The sequence below is a fragment of the Leuciscus leuciscus genome (assembly GCF_965113295.1).
Source record: "Leuciscus leuciscus genome assembly, chromosome: 13".
NCBI classification, from domain to species: Eukaryota; Metazoa; Chordata; class Actinopteri; order Cypriniformes; family Leuciscidae; genus Leuciscus; species Leuciscus leuciscus.
The window spans coordinates 40,548,287-40,570,396 of NC_138737.1; the positions used below are offsets into that span (position 1 = coordinate 40,548,287).

The following is a 22,110-nucleotide window of genomic DNA, read 5'->3' on the forward strand; positions in this document are numbered from 1 at the left end:
ACTTGTTTGCCGTATTGGAAAGGTTTGGGTTCGGTGACATGTTTCTGGCATGGATTCGTCCCCACAAGCATGTATTCAAACTAATCAATCTCATTCCAAATTTTTCCCCCTGACACGTGGGGCACGTCAAGGATGTCCTCTATCCCCGCTCCTGTTTGCAGTGGCAATCGAGCCTCTTTCGCTTGCTTTGAAGTCGTCGTTGTTGTTACGGGGGGTTGGGCGTGGGACTAAGGAACATCGCGTCTCTCTATATGCAGGCAATCTCTTGATCTATGTAAGCAATCCAGAAACTAGCGCCCCTGTAATTGTATCACTATTGAATAATTTTGGGTCTTTTTCTGGCTACAAACTAAATTATCAGAAAAGTGAATGCTTCCCCATTAATGATTTTGCAATGCAAATTAAACAAGAAGCAGTCCCCTTTCACTTAACACATTCTGGTTTCAAATATCTTGGAATAAACATTACGCGTTCCTTCACCTCTCTTCTTGGGGATAATTTTATACCTCTAGTTAACCAAATGAAAGCTGACTTTCAAAGGTGGAGCTGCCTACCTCTGACTATTGCAGGGAGGGTACAATCGGTGAAGATGAATGTACTCCCAAAGTATTTGTGTTACGAACTGCTCCGAGACTCGAAGGTGGATCCAATAGCAGCTTTATTTGAGGGCAATCCAGAGGCGTAATCCAATGTACAGGCAAGAGTCATACACAGACAGGCAGTCAAAACAAAGAAACAAAGAAACAAACAAACAAACAAACAAACAAACAAACAAACCAGGCAGGGACCAGAGGCAAGAGAGTAATCCAGGGAACAGGGCAAGATATCCAAAACCAAGAGACAAGAAAACCAGGAGAATGCTCAGAAATGCAGTGTAACACTTAAACAAGACTTCACGGTGAGTGAGTGAATGAATGAACATGGTATAAATAGACTGAGACTAACAGGATGATGAGACACAGGTGAATGCAATCAGTGAATGAGGTGCAGGTGAATGTGATCAGTGATAAGTGAGTCCGGGCAGTGAGTTATGGGAAATGTAGTTTGTGAGTGATAATAGTCTTATGTGGAGTGCCCTCTGGTGGCTCTCAAGGGCACTTCAGCTGGTGACCATTACATAGCCCCCCCTTTAAGGAGCGGATTCCAGACGCTCCTAAAACTGTCCAGGAGGGAGGTGGAGCGGAGGCGGACTCGGGGGCGGGATGGAGGGCCAGGCCCGTGCAGCGGAAGAGGACCTGAAGACTCCGGCAGGGCGGAAGGCCAGGGCGGAGCAGGCTGTGCAGGCGACGGGGGCGGAGCAGGCTGTGCAGGCGACGGGGGCGGAGCAGGCTGTGCAGGCGACCGGGGCGGAGCAGGCTGTGCAGGCGACCGGGGCGGAGCAGGCTGTGCAGGCGACCGGGGCGGAGCAGGCTGTGCAGGCGACCGGGGCAGAGACGACCCTTCAGGTGGCCGGGGCGGATACGACCCTTCAGGCGGCCAGGGAGGAGACGACCCTTCAGGCGGCCAGGGAGGAGACCATGGCACAGGAACAGACACAGGCTCAGGAACAGACACCGGCTCAGCGACAGGAACAGACAGCGTGACAGCGGCCATCTCTGTTGAGGGCTCAGGTTCAGGCGTGTCGGCGGCTATCTCTGTTGAGGGCTCAGTCGACGTGGCAGTGGCCATTTTGTCCAGAGACACTGGCTCGGTGGCGGCCATCTTGTCTGGAGACACTGGCTTGGCGGCGGCCATCTTGTCCGGAGACACTGGCTCGGCACACGTGACTTGAACAGACTCTGGATCGGCGGCGGCCATCTTGTCCGGAGACACTGGCTCGGCGGCGGTCATCTTGTCCGGAGACACTGGCACAGCGGTGGCCATCTTGTCCGGAGACACAGGCGTGGAGTCGGCCATCTTGTCCGAAGACACAGGCACGGGAAGAGGAAGAGGAACAGATTCAGGCTCAGTATCAGGATCAGATTCAGTCTCGGCGGGACGAGACTCTTGACGGGCAGACGTGACGTGAAGCTCAGTCTCTGGATCGGCTGACGTGACGTGAAGCTCAGTCTCTGGATCGGCAGAACTGACATGAAGCTCTGGCTCGGCAGGACTGACGTGAACAGTCTCTGGATCGGCAGGCAGGAAGTGAAGCGTCTCTGAGCTTGACGGGACCAGCGGCGGCGAGGGCTTTGAGCTGGGTAGGACCAGCGGCGAAGAGGGCTCTGAGCTGGTTAGGACCAGCGATGAAGAGGGCTTTGAGCTGGACAGGACCAGCGATGAAGAGGGCTCTGAACTGGACAGAACCAGCGGCGAAGAGGGCTTTGAGCTGGGCAGGACCAGCGGCGAAGAGGGCTCTGAGCTGGACGGAACCAGCGATGAAGAGGGCTCTGTGCTGGACGGGACCAGCGGTGAAGGCTCTAGCTTGGCGGGCATGTCGCTTGCTGTCTCAGGGGCGGCGGGCATGACGCATACTGCCTTGGCTTCGGCAGATTTGGCGTGAAGTGCGGGCTCAGCTGGACTGGCGTGAAGTCTTCTGTTACGAACTGCTCCGAGACTCGAAGGTGGATCCAATAGCAGCTTTATTTGAGGGCAATCCAGAGGCGTAATCCAATGTACAGGCAAGAGTCATACACAGACAGGCAGTCAAAAGAAAGAAAGAAACAAACAAACAAACCAAACAAACCAAACAAACCAAACAAACCAAACAAACCAAACAAACCAAACAAACCAAACAAACCAAACAAACCAAAACAGGCAGGGACCAGAGGCAAAAGAGTAATCCAGGGAACAGGGCAAGAAATCCAAATAAACCAAAAGACAAGAAACCAGGGAAAACGCTCAGAATTGCAGTGTAACACTTAAACAAGACTTCACGGTGAGTGAATGAATGAACATGGTATAAATAGACTTAGACTAACAGGGTGATGGGACACAGGTGAATGCAATCAGTGATAATGAGGTACAGGTGACTGTGATGAGTGATCAGAGATGATGAGTCCGGGCAGTGAGTATGGGAAATGTAGTCTGAGAGTGAACGTGAGTGTCTGATGTGGAGTGCCCTCTGGTGGCTCTCAAGGGCACTCCAGCTGGTGACCGTTACATGAGGGATGAAATGAGAGGTAAATTTAACAAGAAAAAGAGAGAAACAAAGGAGATTTAAGCCACTTTTGCTTGTGGATGAAAATTTTTGGATAAAATAAAGAAATTAACATATTCAAGAGATGACGATTTTGGATTTTTGTAATAAAAATAATATCGTTAAGGATAAAACTGGGTCACATTAGTAGGGTTTAAAATATAAGAACTTAAATCAACTCTAAATGTATTCACAAAATAAATGGGCAGCTGTTTCTTCAACAAGACACAAAATGAGCCAATTTCGTCAATATCAAGATATTTACAGATATATGAATTAAACCTGTCGCTCATATCTTTGAGTTGTTGCGCTTGTGATAGCGTTTTAGGTCACATGAAAACATCAACATGGCGGATGATGTGTGTATGGCTCGCATTCATACTTAACGAGATCTGACTATAAAGTACCTACTCTTTTAGCACTCGTTAAGTAAGCACTTATTGAAATTAAGTACCTACTCAGTGAGTATGTGGTTTCGAACGCAGCCCTGGTCTCAAGTGTTTCTCAAGGTCAGATACTAGGTCCAGGTCCTATTTTAAATATCCAATTCTTCACTACCACTGTGATGATGTTAAATGGTAGTGGAAATTAAATATTCTTGGTCTGAATTACTCAAAAAAAATTACTCACACTTCAGATCTATCCGTTTTTATGATGTTTCTGTTATTAGTGGTATGTTGAGAAATCAGGGGCCCTCTGATTTTCCAACCACTCTAATAACAGTCAGAAAGTTTAAACATTTTGAAATTTAATAGATTTTGCATTATCGATTTGTGACTGTAGCCATTCATATGTATATTAAAGTGTTTTCCCATGAGTTGGCAGTGTGTTGTGAATAGCGTATGCTGTGTGTGTCTCTGTTAGACCGTGATCATGGGATCAGCTTTACCATATTTGTGTGAAGCTATCTGGATCTGTTTGTGTAAAGATGGACAATAGATCTTTAGTGAAATGACACTTTTGGACTCTATGTCATCTTTATCTTTTTATGAGGTGTAGTATTCAGCCTGGATAGACTTGATCTATTCCACTGTGTATGTTCATGTGTAACTTTTTTTTAAATTATCTGTAAGTATTATCAGCAGTATTTCAGATAATGTGTTATGTTTTAAAGGCTACTGGATGGAGTAATAAACAGACAAAATGAATTCCAGGTTAGGTTAATCATTGAAATTAACGAGCTTAATGAATTCCTTAAGAGCGTTTAAATATCGCTGCAATCAGTGTAGATGATTGAGAGAAGCTGTTGAGCGTTAAACAGTGGTAGAGCTTCACAGAAGTTCTGTGGGGTTTCTGAAAGAGACGCTTGTTTGTCATTTAGTGTTGGATGATCTCTCTTCATGGCTGTGAGGGAGATTTGTGTTTGGAAAGGGCTCATTTTAGCCCTTTTCCTCTTTGCTGTTGAGGGACAGAGATCAGGACCGTAAGTAAACGTGTTTTGAAGTGAATGAAAGTGTCCTTCTGTCTGTTTTAACCTGATTCCTCAAAGTTTATGCATTTCTCAACAAAATGACTGTAGTCTCTAGTATGACATTATGACAGTTACTTCTGTGATCATACACTTGCATGATTCTATGTTCTGATCTGACTTATGATTTCCTACTAAGCGTCTGACTGATGTTTCCACAGAGCCTTCTTGGTGACGTTCCCTGCTGTGATTGAGTCCGGTTCTGATGCCAAATTGTGTGCGAGTCTTTTAAAGCCCAATGAGAGTCTCAAGATGACGGTTTCTTTGCTTTATGATAAAGATAGGACAACTCAACTTGTGCAGCAGAGCTCTCTGACAGAGTTTCACCGTTGCTTTAGTTTCAAGGTCTGTCATTGTGCAGCACATGCAGTATTTTTGTCTTTCTTTTGTTTAATAACACTTCTCTACAGGCTCCTCTAGTAGATGCGGAATCTGTGCAGACGATTAAGGTGCAAGTTCAAGGGAAGGTCTTCAAAATGACAGAAGAGAGGAAGGTCATGTTCAGATCTTACCTACCTTTGACCTTCATCCAGACAGACAAGCCCCTCTACAATCCAGGACAAACGGGTGAGCTGTGAATGACCCTTGGTTGAATATTAGAAGTGATCAGAACTTGTAGTGTAATAGATTTTCTACATGTTCAAGTGCATTATGTAATGGATGTAAGTTCTTGTCGGTTTTCCCTTTTGCAGTGAATTTCAGAGTTTTGACCATGAATGCCAAATTTGTGCCCCTTGATCAAATGGTATGTCTGTATCTGTCACATCCTTTTTTTTTTTTTTTTATGGTATACAAGTTAAATGCAGGTTGTTAAAATCAGCATTTATGTAATTTAAGTGTCTTTTATTTGTGTCTTACAGTACGGTCTTGTGGTGGTTGAGGTGAGTGTTTGCTCTAGGTTTTCAAACCTAAAGACTAGCACTGGAGACATGCTATATATATATATATATATATACATTTCTGTAGACAAATGTATAAATATATTAACAAAACATTTTTTCAATAGGACAATCAAAATAACCGTATTGGTCAGTGGACAAACATTTCTTCAACTGGGTGGATATTGCAGCTTTCTCATGAGTTAAACCCAGAGGCACAGCTAGGGATGTACACACTAAAGGCTTTTATTGGTGACAGAATGATCTCCCAGGAGTTTGAGGTGAAAAAATACGGTAAGTCATTGAGTGCAAAAGTACAACAGCAGAGCTGACATCCTCACTAAGCAGTTTGTTTCTGGTTTAGTTTTACCCAAGTTTGACGTGGCTGTAAAAACACCACAGATGTACAGCGTTGGAGATATAGGACTGAAAGTTGAGGCTTGTGCCAAGTGAGTTTTTATTTTCCTGTATTGTGGGTGGATGGGTCTTGATCTCATTCCTTGCAACATTTTTCCCAGGTATACATATGGGCAACCTGTACCTGGTCAAGCGCTGGTGGAAGTATGCCGTGAGCCATATCCATTCAGTGAGGTTCCTGGTCTGACTCGTCTGTGCCTGAATAAAACTGTTAAGGTGTGACTCCTGCCATTCAGAGCACGCATTTTCTTTTGCTTGTGCTTCACTTTACTGACTATCTTTCATCTGAAACCAGATGAATGCCACAGGCTGTTTCTCCCTTACCTTCAGTACATCTGTGTTTTTCAAAACCAAATTTGAGGATAACCTGAAAGATTTGTTTCTTGTTAACTTGAATATCACTGAGGAGGGAACAGGTGAGTTATTGGCTGATTAAACCAGTGATGCATGTCTACATGTTTATTTGCTGTCTTCATGTTGCTTTTTCTTCCCAGACGTAGTTGTATCAAAATCCACAAATGTGTACATTACATTTGAAGTCGGGAATATCACATTTGTGGAGCTCCCAGAGTCTTTTAGACTTGGATCAATGATTGCTGGAAAGGCAAGTAAAAGTTCATGACGTTACAGAAGCCTTCACATTGGTTCCCTTCCCTAACTTTGTCTTTCCCAACAGGTCTTGGCGTCTTTTTTCAATGGGACTCCAATTGCGAACAAAGCAGTGTATCTCCTGAATGGTAACGGTGGGCCTGATGAGCTGCTGCTGAATCTAACCACGAACCAGAACGGACTGGCCACGTTCTCCCTCAACACTGCTAAACTTCCCAAGGCTGATCTAAATCTGATGGTATGATTTCTCTCCTTTTAAATGACAACTTCTCTAGCAAGACTACAACTGCATTTGTTGTTCTCTAGGCAAGTGCAACTCCAGCAAGTTATTATGATTATAAATCCCCACACTTCAACACCGATAGGAGGGTTGTTCAGCTTCTCCAAGCTTCTATTCCTGACAGCCAAAAGTTCAGTGAACTGACTATAGTGGAGCTTAAGCAGCCGCTCAAATGTGGTGCTGCGTTTCCAGTGACCATCAAGTATTCTTTTGTTGGAGAAACTGGCAACTACAACACTGACATCATCTATATGGTGACTGAAAATTAGTTTTGTTTTGATTGCTATGATCTGTTTGTCTTGCACATTTTATGCACTGGTGTCTTTTGTCAGGTCTTGTCCAGAGGAGTGATTGTCCTCCATGGACTGCAGACGGTAACAGCAACAGCAACAACTTCTAATACCATCACGAGCGGCTCAGTGTCGTTCCAGCTGTCTGTCAGTGTTGATATGGCTCCAGTAGTTGAGATTCTGGTCTACTGCGTTCTGCCCAGTGACGGTGTAGTTGTTGGCACAGCATTGTTTAAAACTGAAATGTGTTTCCAAAACAAGGTATGGTGTGCACTAGCATCTTTGGGCTTTAAGTGGGGAACGATGACGTGTCTTAGTGTGTTGGTCCTTGTTCCAGGTGTCTCTAAAGTTCTCTCCTGACAAGGCAGTTCCTGGTGAGGAAAGCGTTCTGACCGTCTCTGCTCAAGCGGGATCCCTGTGTGGCCTCAGTGCTGTAGATCAGAGCGTCCAGATCTTGAAGCCAGGGACACAACGCCTGAATCCTGAAATGGTACCCATGTGCAGTTAGTTCAGTTTTCCTGTTGGACTTGACATCCAGGTTCAACTTTAGGATTTCAGTGTCCTTATGGATCAATTGGACGAATCCATACTATTATGATGTGGCTGTTATATTTAAAGCCTTTTTTTTAAACTTGTGACAAGACCAAATGGTAGTGCATTTAGTTCAATTTTCTAGAAGTGTGTGACATGCCAACACCTGTATTGTATCACTTAATACAGTATATTCAACTATCTGCTTGCATTGACACATTATGAGAACTGAACTGTACAATGAGAACGATTTTCTCTAGAGTGCATGCATACCTCTCTCTTATAAGAAATGAACCATCACTGAACTTAAGCTAGACTCTGACATTATTCTCTTTTAGAAACAAACTTTATTTTTTGTCACTGTAAAGCTGCTTTTGAAACAATCTGTGTTGTAAAGCATTATATAAAGTTGACTTGTTTTGTTGACCCAGGTGTTTGACTTGCTCCCGGTGCGGTCGCAATCAGGTTATCCATACAGCGTTGAGGATGAACAGGAGTGTCTAACAATTCGACCCCGTCGAGCTGTTCGCACAGACCATGCCTATACAAGTTTCAAGGTAGAAAATCCTTCATGACCATGTAGTCAGAATACTGCAGGGTCCTTGATTTCAGTTTCATCTCTGTGTTCTCTTGTTTCTCTGGCAGAGTGTGGGGTTGAAGCTCGCAACAAATCTGAATGTACGAGAACCTGATTGCCTGAAGTACAAAGACCTGGTTTATTATCGGAATAACCCCAGACGTAAGTCTATGCAGCTATACAGTTATTTTTTCCATTTCTGCACGACTTTTGTGAACCTAAGGTTATTCCATTTGATCTCAACTTGGTATTGTTTTTAAAAGGTGCATTGTGTAATATTTGGGAGGATCTGTTGACAAATGCAGTATATCATACATAACTGTTTTCAGTGACCCTAACCTTACATGAACAATTATGTTTTTATTACCTAAGAATGCGCCATTTCTATCTACATACATTGCCGGTCCCCTTACATTGAAATGTTTCTACAGTGGCCCTAAATGGACTAACACATTTTGTCCCTGTTCTTCGTGCAAAGAAGCGAGCTAAAGCAAATAAAACTACGTCATCAACACAATGATGAATAAGTAACAAACATATTATTTTACTGAATTAAGTAAACAAAAATTATTAACTTGTCTTTGTAAATAAACCTCATTTCTTATGTGGCTACTCTCTGCTGTCTGTTGGCCACCGTAACTTCTGTTGGTTGCAATTCGCAAACACCACTAGATGCTGCTAAAGTCTCACACTGCAGCTTTAAGTGCAATGTGGGGCTGTTTAGATATTTTGTAACTTCAGAACTTGAATGCATTCAAAAAGCAGGCACTTCTAGTCGTGTCTTATTTCAGCATTTGAATTGCGGGCCTTTGCACCATCTGCACTGGAATCCTCTGCGTTGGAGTCCTCTCCTGCATCTGCAGCAGGGGGAAGTGAGAGCAGCTCCAATGATGTGACCGTCAGGGTTTACTTTCCAGAAACCTGGATCTGGCAGCTTGCTCAAGTGGGGTTAGTAAAACCTCTTGTTGCTAAAACTACTTGCCCACAATTTTTACTGCTGTCCCCCTCACTTCTATTTTCTGCTGTCCTTTTTTCAGAGACACTGGATCCACACAAGTTCCCCTCAAGGTTCCTGACACAATCACCACATGGGAGACTGAGGCATTCTGCCTGTCTTCCAAAGGTTTCGGTCTTGCTTCTCCTGCTTTGCTGACGGTATTCCAGCCCTTTTTCCTGGAGCTCACGCTGCCGTACTCCATCGTCCGGGGGGAGTCTTTTGAGCTGAAGGCCACCGTCTTCAGCTATCTGGCCGAGTGCATCATGGTCTGTCATGGTTTCTTTTATATAATGGATCTGTATAGAGTAGGTGCTGTCTTTGCTCCATGTGCTCCGTTTCATTGGCAGGTTCGAGTAACTCCAGCTCAATCCTCGGCCTTCACTCTGAAACCATTGAATGATCCGTATTCATCCTGTCTCTGTGCCAGTGGGAGAATAACCTTTAAATGGGGTTTCACAGCTTCTCTCCTTGGTCAGTTTTGCTCGCGCTCTCTCTCTCGAAGTGTTTAAGGTGTTACTCACCATAGGGATGCACAATAGTATAAATTCTGAATCATAGCACTTTAAGTACAAATCATGAGAATTCATAAACCTGGTTTATTTAATCTAATTTCCTGCTTTTATATCTATTAAATTGAGTCATATAAGTTAACTCCACATTATGAACCAATCAAACAAGCACCTACACTCAAAAGCTAAAATGGTGGACTTCCTATATGAACTAACAATCTGGAACTCTTAAATGGTTTTTCTATTAACTAAAAAGACTGACCAAGGTTGCATCTATTCAACGATTGCAAACAATAGTCAAGTTTATCACTAAGGTTTGATCACACATTTATTCAGAGCAAACCGTGCACGGCAATTCCAATTCAAGAAACTGCAAATGTCAAAAAGAACTGCTAATAGCTAGTGGGTTTATGCGTAATGGAGAAGTGACAGTCATGATCGCAACTAAAATGATTCATCACCACTTCTCTGTCACTGCAGGAGCTGTTAATGTGACTGTCAGTGCTTCTGCTGAACCGTCCCAGACTCGATGTGGCACTGAAGTTGTGACTGTGCCAAGGAGAGGCCGCATTGATGTAGTCACTCAAAGTCTACTTGTCCTGGTGAGTTAACCAGCCTTCTGGAGTTTGATCATGGAGCTCATGCTGCTTTACTAATGTGTATTTGTATTGCTTTTATAGCCTGAAGGAGTTGAAAGGACACACACCCAGAGTTGGTTACTGTGTCCAAAGGGTTTGTTTGCACTCAATGATTCTCAAATATCCCCCCCCCCCCCCCCGGAAGCGTACAGCCAAATATTAGTAGACAAACATTAGCCTAGCGCTCTGTGCTGATTTGTTCTGTTTGGACCACAGGAAACGTCCTTTCTGAAGATGTGACTCTGACGTTTCCTACAAACGTGATCCAGGGATCAGCCAGATGCTCCGTTTCAGTCCTAGGTAAAGCTGTTCATTTTTGGAGAAACCAGCAGTGTGACATTCAGCAGAATAACATATGGCTTGTTTCTATTCCTCTCATAGGAGACATAATGGGTCGTGCACTGAATAAACTAGATGGGTTGTTAGAGATGCCATATGGTTGTGGAGAACAGAATATGGGTGTTCTTGCTCCAGATATTTACTTGCTGCAGTACCTGCAAGTCACGAGGCAACTCACTGCAGCCATCCGAGAGACCGCCACAGGCTACCTTCAAAGAGGTGTGGGTTTAACTTGGGAAACAAAGGACGTTTAGTTTTCTCATTGGATTCTGGCAGACTGTCTAATTTCTTGTGGATTTTGACCTGAACAGGATACCAAGGACAACTAAATTACAGGCACAGTGACGGATCATACAGCACATTTGGTTATGATGAATCAAATACATGGTGAGTTTCAGGCTGGTTCTGGACTCTAGTCTTGTCACCAGGAGATGAAGCAGTTTATATATTTAGTTCGTCATGAACTTCCTCCACGGCCAGGTTGACTGCCTTTGTCCTGAGATCTTTTGGTCTAGCGAGGGACTTCATCTTCATAGATCCAAATGTCCTTCAGAGTGCAAAGGATTGGTTGATCAGCCAGCAGGTTTCAGACGGCTGTTTCATGCAGCAGGGAACTCTGTACCACTATGCCCTAAAGGTGGACATGTTTCTTCAAATGCTCCATGATGTATTCAAGGGATGAAACTATTCTTAATCACTTACTGGTGTTTTAGGGTGGAGTTGATGATAACATTACCATGACCGCCTACATCACTGCATCACTGCTTGAGCTAGGCGTCCCCTCCACGGTAAACTTCAGTAGTTGTATGAGCTCCTTACAGATGGCCTTCCTGTTCTGGCTTTAGTCTGACACTTGCTCTGCTTTTCAGGATCCTGTCATTACCAACGCTTTGTCTTGCCTGAGGCCTGTTGTTGGGAACCTGGGAAACGCTTACACCACCGCTCTTCTGGCCTACACCTTCAGTCTGGCTGGAGAGACCACCACTCGATCACAGCTTCTAACCACCTTGAAGAATCGTGCCATTTCTGAAGGTGAAAATTTAAACGGCCTCTTGAGATTTTCATCAGGTTCTATGGCGTCAACTTTATCCCCTCCATTTCATTAGGCATTAAACTCCATTGGTCTCAGACTACATCTGGTGATACTGTGGCGGTGGAGATCAGCTCTTATGTGCTGCTAGCGGTTCTCACAGTCAAGCCCCTCACAACGGCTTCTCTGAGCTATGCTAACCGCATTGTCAACTGGCTGGTGACCCAGCAGAATCCCTATGGAGGCTTTTCCTCCACCCAGGTGCCTCTGACCACTCATATACTGTATATATGGTTGCTTGTTCTCATGTTTGGGAGTTATTAATCATTTCCTTGTTTTAGGACACTGTGGCGGCTCTTCATGCCCTGTCGGTGTACGCTGCTCAAGTGTTCAGTTTGGATGGCTCCAGCACCGTTACCGTACAGTCCTCAGTAGAAGGAGATTCTTATAGCTTCAACGTGAATCGGGACAACAGGCTGCTGTATCAGGAGAAGCCGCTGAAGAAAGTTCCAGGCAAATATGGTATTAAAGCGTCAGGATCCGCTTGTGTGTCTGTGCAGGTCTGTATCTTCGCCCTCTCCATTTCTGTTTCTTTTGTGCACATACTAATTATTTTACTTAACATAGATTGCATGTTTCTACAACATCCCAACACCTGTTAAAGTCTCCAGGACGCTGAGTGTCGACGCAAAGGTGACTGGAGACTGCAGACTGGCTAATCTTATGTTGAACTTCACAGTGACGTAAGAACATCCTTGACTTTCTTAAAAGCAGCTCCTGTTTATAGCTCTAATGCCCTGAAAGCTGCTTGTTCCCGTTGTCTAAACCTCTTTATTCCCCTTCATTCAGATACAGTGGTACACAAGCAAGTACTAACATGGTCATCGTGGACATTAAGCTGCTGTCGGGCTTCACGGCAGATACGTCACCGGTTTGTATGGGTTTAAGATGACTTGTAAGATCCAAAGATGCTTGAAGCTCCTTCAGATGTAATTATCTGTAAATGATTGTCTTTTCCTCTCAGCTTGGTTCTCCACCCCAATCATTTGCTCCACTAGTGGAGCGGGTTGATGCTCAAGATGATCATGTCCTAGTGTATCTGAAAGAAGTGAGACTACACTGGGTACATTACTAGCTGCCACCTTCATGTATGTCCATCTGTGCTGTAATCTCTTCTGTATTGCAGGTTCTCAAAAGCTTCCCCATAACTTACACGCTACGGCTAAAACGGGTTCTTACAGTGAAAAATCTCAAGCCAGCAGTCATCAATGTGTATGACTACTATCAGACAAGTAGGCTTTCATCAACGTTTGGCTGAATTTCCTGTAGAATTGCCTGTATGCTCAGGCTAAGTTCTTGTCCTTTTCTTTTTTTCAGGTGATCAGTTTGAGACCACATACACGTCCCCCTGTCCATGATTGTGCAGTAGTACTGGCTACAAAACATAAATTAAAAAACTTTTTATACAATCAGTGTTGCATGTGTCTGATTAGTTTTTTTTAAGCTGGAAGTCTGGAAGCAGCATTACAGTGATAATAATGCAACAAGTTGTTTATAGAAAAAATTAGCTTAGTTTTATATTAATATTAGCTGCTCTGGAGGAAACTGTCATTCAGTTCTCATATAATGGTGTCAATGCAGGCAGATGATGTTGAATATTAAATGGCTGCAACTAAGCAAACCAAAGGTGACCGTGGTAAGGAACCAAAACACTATCAGGTGACAGAATGGAGAGAACTTTGGGAGAAACCAGGCTCAGTTGAGGGCCAGTTCTCCACTGTCCAGCGAACAGTGTATGATCATGATTCAGGCAGCATTACAGGTCAGATTGGAACATTTTGCACTGTATGAGTTATTTGTTCTGTGTGACTTCTAGTAATCTGCATTTCAGCTGTGAGGTAAACTGTTTAATGGCTGTTCGAAACTTGGACTTTTCACTTTTGGATTATTTAAAAGCAGGACTCTAAATGCTCCTGTATTGTTACTACTTTCATAAGCTTTTTTGGAAGAGTTACTTTTAGTACTCTTTAATAAAAGGTATACTAGCATTTAAGTGGAGTACACTTAAATTAAAAAACACATCCCTAACCTTGTCTGTTTCTGTAAGTTTTACATTAAGCATTTAAAATGTGACTCAAACAATATCTGAAATCTCTTCCTCAAACTTCTCAGTGATTAAGGCTATATAAAAAGTTCTGGCATGAAACTCGTCTAGATTGTGCAGGCTAACAGCTTTAACTCACTGTTCATAATCACATAGTTATCTATAGGGTGCAGCTGATTGGTTCTTCAAATACTTGGTCAGCATTTGCCTTTGCAGTGCAGCATGCTTTTAGAAATCCAACATCAAAGATACGTGCATATGTGGGATTCACTCTCAAATTGTGTTGACATTACCAATGCATGGGACAGATATGAAATGCCAAGTAGTCACGCATTAGCAATGTAACTCAGACAATAGATATAATATCAGCAAGTTCTTTTTCAAATATCGTAAAATAATTACTTGTAAATCTAAATGTTTGCGGTACATTTTTATTCTCTTCGTGGAGACACTGCTATACAGCATCTTCATTAAGTACCATCACTAAATTCTGAGAACTTTTGGGTTCCAGAACCGGGATGGGCATTCATGTGTAAATCTTAAACTTTGCTCAATCTATGAAACATAAAACAATGCTTATTGTTTAAGAAAGCTGTTTTATAGTTTTGCATTTGATGCAGGAGTAAATACCAGCATACAGCAGCAGTTTTACGGATTAAGATCCAAAAGCAGCAAGCCTTTTACGTAAGGGTACTGCGACTAAGCATAGTGGACATGAGAAAACTTACAGCCATATAACTGGGGCTATTACTTTATTTACCAACAACACACAAGGCTGATGTTTTCATTTACTCGTGTGTGTGTTTGGGCTCGGTTCAGCTGAATACATGTTAGTCATACTCCATTATTCATCCGTTTGGGAGTGTAGGGGATTCATCCATACTCCACATTTGGGAGTGTAGAGGGTTTGACAATGACAATTATCAAACGATGCTAAATCATCATACTATTTGCTCAGGTGGTTGTGGCTGGTTTCTTTTCTCGTCTCTATCAGCCTGCAACATGTTACCATTTGTTAAAGCCACACATAATGCACATTCTAATTGAATATGTTTGAGCTTTTTGGCCCAGGCACACATAGTCATTGGCCACTAAAGTCAAGCCATTCGGCAAAGCAGGCCCAGGCGTAAATTTTTTCATATTCAAAGCTAAAGGGCCAGGCACACATAGCTAGCATGCACACGTTCCTATGGCTCTTCGGTGCAGCAGCAGTACATATGTTTTGGCGGTAGATCTGCTGGGGGTGGGGGATTTTCTGACGCACAGTACACTTGGCTTGTATTGTATTGTCAATGGCCATGTGACCTGCTCTGTTGGGGGTTAATTCATGTACGCTATATTGTACAGCAGCAGCATGTCTAACTTGCTCTCAGCAGCGTGTCGTGTATGTATTGGTCGTAGCAAGTCCTGTACTTGCTCTGCCGCAGCAGCGTAGCAGATCTACTCCGCCAAGACCAAACATACAACATTGTCATACCCATTACCATGCCAATCCAGAGGTGTAAAGTCCAGGGGTCAGAAAGTAAAAGTCCTGCCATATGTTTATTCCACACCCATGAACTCAGCCAGCTGATTTCACTAATTAGTTCTATCTCCTGGCTGAAAAACTGTGCTAATTAGCAAAACCAGGGCTGCGTTCAGCCCCGGCAAAACGTTGCACAACGTTTTTTAAAGAGAAACGGTGATGCGTTGAACACACTGTTCTGATGACGCAAGAGTTGCAACTATGGCAGCTGAGAAGGCTCATTCTTTGTGTTCTTTGTGAAGAATTTTCTGAGCCTGATGAAGTCGGTATAAATATGTGTTTAATACTACAAAATATGCTTGATGTTACAGTTACTGCACTTGCCGCCCAGAACAAAAGAGAACATCCCAATCGAGTGAAGGGATTGCTGAAACTGAAATGGAAGCACACATCTTACCTAATTCAGACTAAAATACATCTATTTAGCCTCACATACTGACTTTATTTGTAGGTCATACTGTTTTAATACCCTGTATTTTCTTTCTCATTTTTAGGAAAAGCACTTAATTACCATTGTTTATTTCTATACCAAATGTCATACACTTGCAATGAAGCTAAAAATATAAACAACTACATCATTATGTTGATATCCTATATTTTTACAATAAAACTTACGACAAACATGTCTTCTAATATCCTCAGTTGTTGCGTATACCGAGCTGCATCGAACACATTTGTAAATTACTTTCCTTGAACCCATTGTGCAAGTTCACTTTAATACCCCGTGTTTTATATACATGTTGCTGCTGATTGGACTGCAGGTTCTGACACACCCACCAAACAAGAGAAAACGTATCTCAAACCCCGTTGCACACCGGTGCACGCCGTTTCCAGGAAACATGACGTTCAACCCGGAAACCGTAGCAAAACGTTGCGCACCGTTTTGAACTTGAACATGCCCCAGGTGACTGGAAAAAAATACTGAGGAGGACTTTTACTTTCTGAACCTGGACTTTATCCCCTCTGTGCCAATCACTCCGAGAGTTGTCATAACAGAATTACAAAGTTCTGTCATGAAACTCAAGATGGTGCAGGCTAATAGGTCCTTTAACTCACCTGTTCCTAATCACATCGTTATCTATAGGGCGCAGCTGATTGGTTCCTGCCATATTCAGTAGCCAATGAGCTCGCTGCTCAACCTTCAAATACTTGGTCAGCATTTGTGTTGTAAATGTGGATTCAACATGTACCAGATGCCCAGCAAACAGAACGTTGGCGCAACGTACCCAACCTTCTAACAATGTTTTAACAACATGGCCAAAAGGTTGCTATAACTACGTTGTGTGGTGAAGGTTGTTATAGCGTTGTCACAATGTTGACATTAAACCATCGTTCAGGGCCATTGCTTAAGGTTGTGCCTAGGGTGTCTGGACAACCACTGGACAACATATGTACTCGTCACTGCCCTGAAGCGTGAAAATCAGCCTTTTGAAATTCAACTGATCGTTGGGCGATCATTCTTCATCAAGCAAGGATACGTGAGAATTGCGTTTAATTTACTTCAGCTAAATAAGATACGTAATTATTAGTGGTGGGCAGATCGAGGCTTCGTGAAGCAATGAAACAGTTGAACCAAATGGGCCATATTGTTTCGAGGCTTCGAATCAATCCGACACCCGTCTCAACGGTGACACCTAGTGGTCACTTGCAGGTGTTGATCTGAAACAACCTTGACGAGCCATTAAAAAAAGTGTTGTTTTTTTATTATTGTATTTTTATAATATGTGAAGCTTGTAACCTATAGGCTCCTCACTGTGCATAATGTTATTTTGGTCCTGCAAAATGAATATTAATAAAAGAAATCAAGCCACAATAGCCGCGTTTCCACTGTCGGGCCAGGGCCGGGCTAGGGCCAACAGCGAGCCGAGCCGGGCCAGTGGCCTCGGGCCTCAAGCACCGGGCTTGCGTTTCCACTGCCGGGCCATTAGCCCTGCAGCGCTGCCCTAAACCCCGCCCATAACACGCCTTCCTGGATCAAACGTCATACAACCCCACCCATTTCAGCGGGAATTATGATGTTCATTCAGGCAGGAAGTTAGAAAACTTAGATTTTAAGAAGATAGCATGTATTAACTCACCGTCCGCGGCTGCCATAGTGTCCCGACTTGTCTCTCCACTAACAGATGGACGGTGACCCAGCACACCGTCCATCAAGTCGAACCATGGAAAGTTCCTTCTCTGGGCACCGCTTTGTCCATTGTGCGTTTTAATCGCCTTGTACTGCGCCCACAACTTTTTAATTTTTTCCCGAACTTGAAGCGTTGTTCACTGAATGCTTAGCTTAGCAAGTTCAGCAACGATGTATTTTATAACGTCCTCGTTTCTGCACAGAGGAAGCTCCCGAAAAAAAAGTTGCTTTATTTTATGATAGTCCGGTATAAAGAGACGAGACGTGGGCTACTGACAGATAAAATAAAAACATGACTGTGATAGCCTTTATGATTGGTCGTATTTCTTCAAGCGTATGTTTTTTTACTATGCGTATCTTCAAGCGTTTACTATGTTTAGCAGCTACTATGGTAACGGTTAGCGCGCATAGTCTTTTGCATCACAAACACAAGGCATTCAAACATGAACGCGAGTTAAATTATTTTAAAAGTCTTTAATGCTGACAGAATTATCCGGCGCTGCCGTCTCTCGACTCAGGTATACTCCGCCTCTGTTCGTAACCACTCCTCTAGCCCGAGCTGGCCCGCTCTGGCCCAAGGTATTCGACGGGCCAGAAATCCTGGCCGTTGGCCCTGAGTAAGCCCCGATCAAGCCCCGGAAGTGACAGTGGAAACGCGACTGGCCCTGGCACGCACTAGCACGGCCCGGCCCTGGCCCGACAGTGGAAACGCGGCTAATGTCTCACTTTTTTAGAGATTTTTATTCAAAAATATTAATTTCTCTGCTGTGGAAGGACTTAGCCTACTTATTTTTTTACAGATAATTTCTCCAGCCTTTGAAAAAATCCTCTCACAAGGGACACTTGTTGCTGGTATGCAAATATTTTTTAGCTAGGACATACAAATGAGGAAAGATTACTGCTCTCTCTTTCCAGTAAGTTAGTGGATCATGAGTTCTGGGCAAATACGCATTAGGTATTTTTTCACTTCCACTGTGGCATCAGCTGTAGCATTGTGTATCATCTGGGTTTGATGGATACGAGTATCAAAAAGTCCCCATAAACTGTCCTGTGTTTCTACTGGTGTTGATGTTGATGGTGATGGTGATGGTGATGGTGACGATGATGATGATGATGATGATGATGATGGGTCTGATGTTGACACAATATCACAATACACACATCTCACTTTATTTGGGGTTTCTAAATGGAAATGTAGGCTATCTATTATAAAAAGCTTGAATTGTCTACTTTTAAACGAAACTATTCAAAACGAAAATAAATAGGCTACTCTCTGATTATGTAGGCTAATCCATATGAAATGTGCACTTCACATGCATTTCTCTCTGGCGTTCATGGCGAGTCCACATCAACTTCATCTTTGCAGCGACACAGAAAACACCAGTTTATTAATAAACAATTAAATGTCTTCTTGGTGTTTTTGACACATTCATACTTTTGCCGGTTCTTTGCGGCAAGCTTTATGCGTGCGGTTGTGCGCTTGAGTGCAGCTATATTATGTAGCCTACACGCTCATTATCCTGTATATAGCCTATTTAAGTAATAAAATTAATATAAAGGGGCGATTTGTCCATCTGGAGGCAGCCCTTATTTCACTTATTTTCGAACCAGCAGGCTATTCTGGGTTGAGCGAGCGACCCTGAGCGCAATGAGCGAGTGGAGCGGAATATTCAGAAATGCGCTCTCCGCTCACGTGCTCTGATCAGAACAAAGCATGACAAATTCAAACTTTATTTCATTTTCTCCGTAGCTTGAACACTCTGTCTACATTAGGCATAAGAGAGTTAGTTAACGCTGTCCATTTATTTATTTTTATTTCACGTTTTTAAAGTACAATATTATGTTAGTCCACAGCCCACCAACAGGGGGTGCTGATGGTATGACGAGGGGGCTGCAGCCCCCGCAGCACCCCCCTTCCCGCGCTACTGTCATTCGAACCCGGGTGTGCACCAAAAGTGCTAGTGTGAAAGCGCCCTTAGGCTTAAAGGTGTTTTCACATTACTAAGCCTAAGGGCGCTTTCACACGGGCGCTTTCACACTAGCACTTTTGGTGCGCACCCGGGTTCGAATGACGTCAGAGTTCGGTTTGTTTGGATGATGTGAACGCTGTTTTCCGCACTCGGGTGCGCACCCGCGAACCGTACTCGAGTCCGCTTAAAAAGGTGGTCTGGGGTACGGTTCATGTGAACTCGGGTACGGTTCGCTGCTGATATGAACGCAATCGTACCAAATCGCGGAAGTGAACCGCTATTTATGACGTATAATCTGGTGCGTGCCTGCATGCGTGTGTGTTTAACAACTGTAAAAGGGTCTATATACACTTACCTTGACGAAAAGCGGGATTGACGCACTGCAAGCAGAGAGATTATTTCTGCTTGCCTCCACAAAAATTGTCTTCGGCGGGCGGGCGGACATCCCGCTGTCTTTGGAACGGTTTTAATACTTTTGCGGCAGACAGACGCAAGTGTGTTTCTGTATCTTTTCTTTGAAAACAAAACCAAATGTTCAAAAAAAGAAGAACAAATGTGAAGCGAGCAATTCTATCCATTTTGATGCCTTTTCATAGCGGTTACCAAGCAACACGAGTACGCGCCAGCTGCAGCTTGATGACGTAAGCGTACCGCGGTTCGGATACAAATAATATAATGTGAACACAGTCCATCGGGGGCAGGGGGAGGGGGGAGCAATCGAACTCGGGTTCGGAACAGGCAATCGAACCAAGTGTGAAAGCACCCTAAGTGTTACGTCCCATGGGTAAACAGTGAAAAAAAAAAAAAAGAAAAGAAAAAAGGTTTGGAGTGAGTGAGTGTGCCCGTCCCCTGCCCTATACATAAGAAACTTTATGTTTTTTTTTTTTTGGGAAACGCACAGAAAAAATGTTTGTAACTGCTCGTACACCTGTTTATATTTTCCTTTGATTTGTCGTCTCATTAGTTTCTTTGCCAGATTTTCGCATGTTTGCTCATGCTAGTTAGTCCACTCCCTGTGTAATGTTTTTTTTTATTTATTTTTTTACAAATGTATGACTTTTGGAAGTGCAATTTGATTACCATATGCAGTTATAATAAAGTTGAATTAGCTAACCTTCTATGTCATTTTGACTCTTCAAAGTGTACACTTGTTGCAGGTGTTGATTATAATGAATTTACTGTTAGGCCCATAAATAATAATAAGGATAAACAATATTTAAAAAGTATATAATTATATAACATATGACTAATTAAAAATTAACCACAAAACATAACATGCTACATGGGGGATATCTATAGACCTATCTAGCATAAAAAAAAAAAATTGTCAGAACTTCGCCTCTCAGTTGCTGAAGGCTGCGGCAGCCCTGTCACGTCTTACAATTCTACGTTGTTACAATGTTGCGAGCACGTAGACAGCGGCGTTGCCATAGCAGAAATGCAACGTGCCACAGATGTTGCCACAATGTAAATGTGTTTGCTGGGTGTGGGCCGACACTATGTTGCTGTTCTCATGTGACAGGAGTGGCACTGGTGTGTTTCTTCTGCTGCTGTAGCTCATCTGCTTCAAGGTTTGGTCAAGTCACCTTTATTTATAAAGCGCTTTTTACAATACAGATTGTTTCAAAGCAGCTTTACAGTGATAACAGGAAAATAATGCAACAAAGTTTGTCTCTAGCAGAGAATAGTGTCATAGTCCAGCTTAAGTAAGTTTGGTGTGTTGAGCATTCAGAGATGCTCCTCTGCAGACCTCGGTTATACCAGTGCTTATTTTGGTACTGTTGTCTTTCTATCAGCTAAACCAGTCTGGCCATTCTCCTCTGACCTCTTGCATCAACAAGGCATTTTCACCCACAGAACTGCCGCTCACTGGATATTTTCTCTTTTTCAGACCATTCTCTGTAAACCCTAGAGATGGTTGTGTGTGAAAATCCCAGTAGATCATCAGTTTCTGAAATACTCAGACCAGCCCGTCTGGCACCAAAAACCATGACACGTCACTTAAATCAGCTTTCTTATCCATTCTGATGTTCAGTGTCAACTTCAGCAGATCATCTTGACCATGTCTAAATGCATTGAGTTGTCATGTGATTGGCTGATGAGATATTTGCATTAACGAGCAGTTGAACAGGTGGACCTAATGAAATGGCCAGTGAGTGTATAGTCAAAAATCAAGGTCAATTGCTAAATGTTGTTCAAGTTGTACTTCCATATATGTCAATTACCCAAAAAGTGTGAACTAGGGGGCGGTTTACACGACAACTTTTTATGCGTTTTGGCCGTTCATTTACACATCAAGGACGTTTTGGGTTCCTGAAAACGCAAACTTTTGAAAACGGTCTCCATGTAAACAACAAAAACGTGAATCTCTGAAGACGATGACGTCATGCACATGCGTATTACGTGTTCAGTTGATGTGTCCATTGACTTCCATAGTGGGAAAAAAAAAATACTATGGAAGTCAATGGACACATCAACTGTTTGGTTACCGACATTCTTCAAAATATCTTCTTTTGTGTTCAACAGAACAGAGAAACCCATACAGGTTTAGAACAACACGAGGTTGAGTAAGTGATGACACAATTTTCATTTTTGAGTGAACTATCCCTTTAAGTGCAAGTATAAAACTTCAGCATGTCACTCATCCTACACTGAATAATAGCTCAAATCTTCTTGTGCTTTTAAGTGCTAAAACATTTAAT

At 43.1% G+C, this 22,110-nt stretch overlaps 2 protein-coding genes across 2 annotated transcripts in view; both read left to right on the plus strand.

The window, feature by feature from the left end:
• The window catches only part of LOC309513406 (uncharacterized protein), a gene marked incomplete at its 3' end in the record, with an annotated part of 9,710 nt that extends 5,653 nt beyond the window's left edge, over window positions 1-4,057 (plus strand). Inside the window, exon 3 of the mRNA XM_082189199.1 lies at window positions 3,983-4,057. Within this exon, the coding sequence (XP_082045325.1) occupies window positions 3,983-4,057 (75 nt within the window). The remainder of the gene's footprint in view (window positions 1-3,982) is intronic.
• Window positions 4,058-4,419: 362 nt separating this feature from the next.
• LOC309512931 (alpha-2-macroglobulin-like protein 1) lies at window positions 4,420-13,169 on the plus strand. The gene is made up of 34 exons (XM_082188675.1): window positions 4,420-4,541; window positions 4,748-4,931; window positions 4,997-5,153; window positions 5,279-5,331; window positions 5,447-5,467; window positions 5,593-5,758; window positions 5,829-5,913; window positions 5,983-6,097; window positions 6,177-6,297; window positions 6,376-6,485; window positions 6,558-6,728; window positions 6,797-7,024; window positions 7,103-7,321; window positions 7,398-7,550; window positions 8,023-8,148; window positions 8,237-8,330; window positions 8,960-9,116; window positions 9,206-9,431; window positions 9,513-9,636; window positions 10,155-10,276; window positions 10,355-10,406; window positions 10,529-10,612; window positions 10,694-10,870; window positions 10,963-11,038; window positions 11,132-11,288; window positions 11,365-11,439; window positions 11,521-11,683; window positions 11,758-11,942; window positions 12,023-12,241; window positions 12,309-12,424; window positions 12,531-12,612; window positions 12,706-12,789; window positions 12,868-12,973; window positions 13,059-13,169. Exons 1-34 carry the CDS (start codon window positions 4,459-4,461, stop codon window positions 13,097-13,099), a joined length of 4,332 nt encoding a protein of 1,443 aa, XP_082044801.1. The 5' UTR covers window positions 4,420-4,458; the 3' UTR covers window positions 13,100-13,169.
• Window positions 13,170-22,110: the final 8,941 nt, after the last annotated feature.

Bases quoted from the DNA above. Each gene is read 5' to 3' on its own strand.
- LOC309512931 (XM_082188675.1), top strand. From the start codon at position 4,459: ATGGCTGTGAGGGAGATTTGTGTTTGGAAAGGGCTCATTTTAGCCCTT. The intron at 6,298-6,375 runs GTGAGTTATTGG...TTTTCTTCCCAG, and splicing joins TATCACTGAGGAGGGAACAG to ACGTAGTTGTATCAAAATCC. The intron at 10,613-10,693 runs GTAAAGCTGTTC...TTCCTCTCATAG, and splicing joins ATGCTCCGTTTCAGTCCTAG to GAGACATAATGGGTCGTGCA.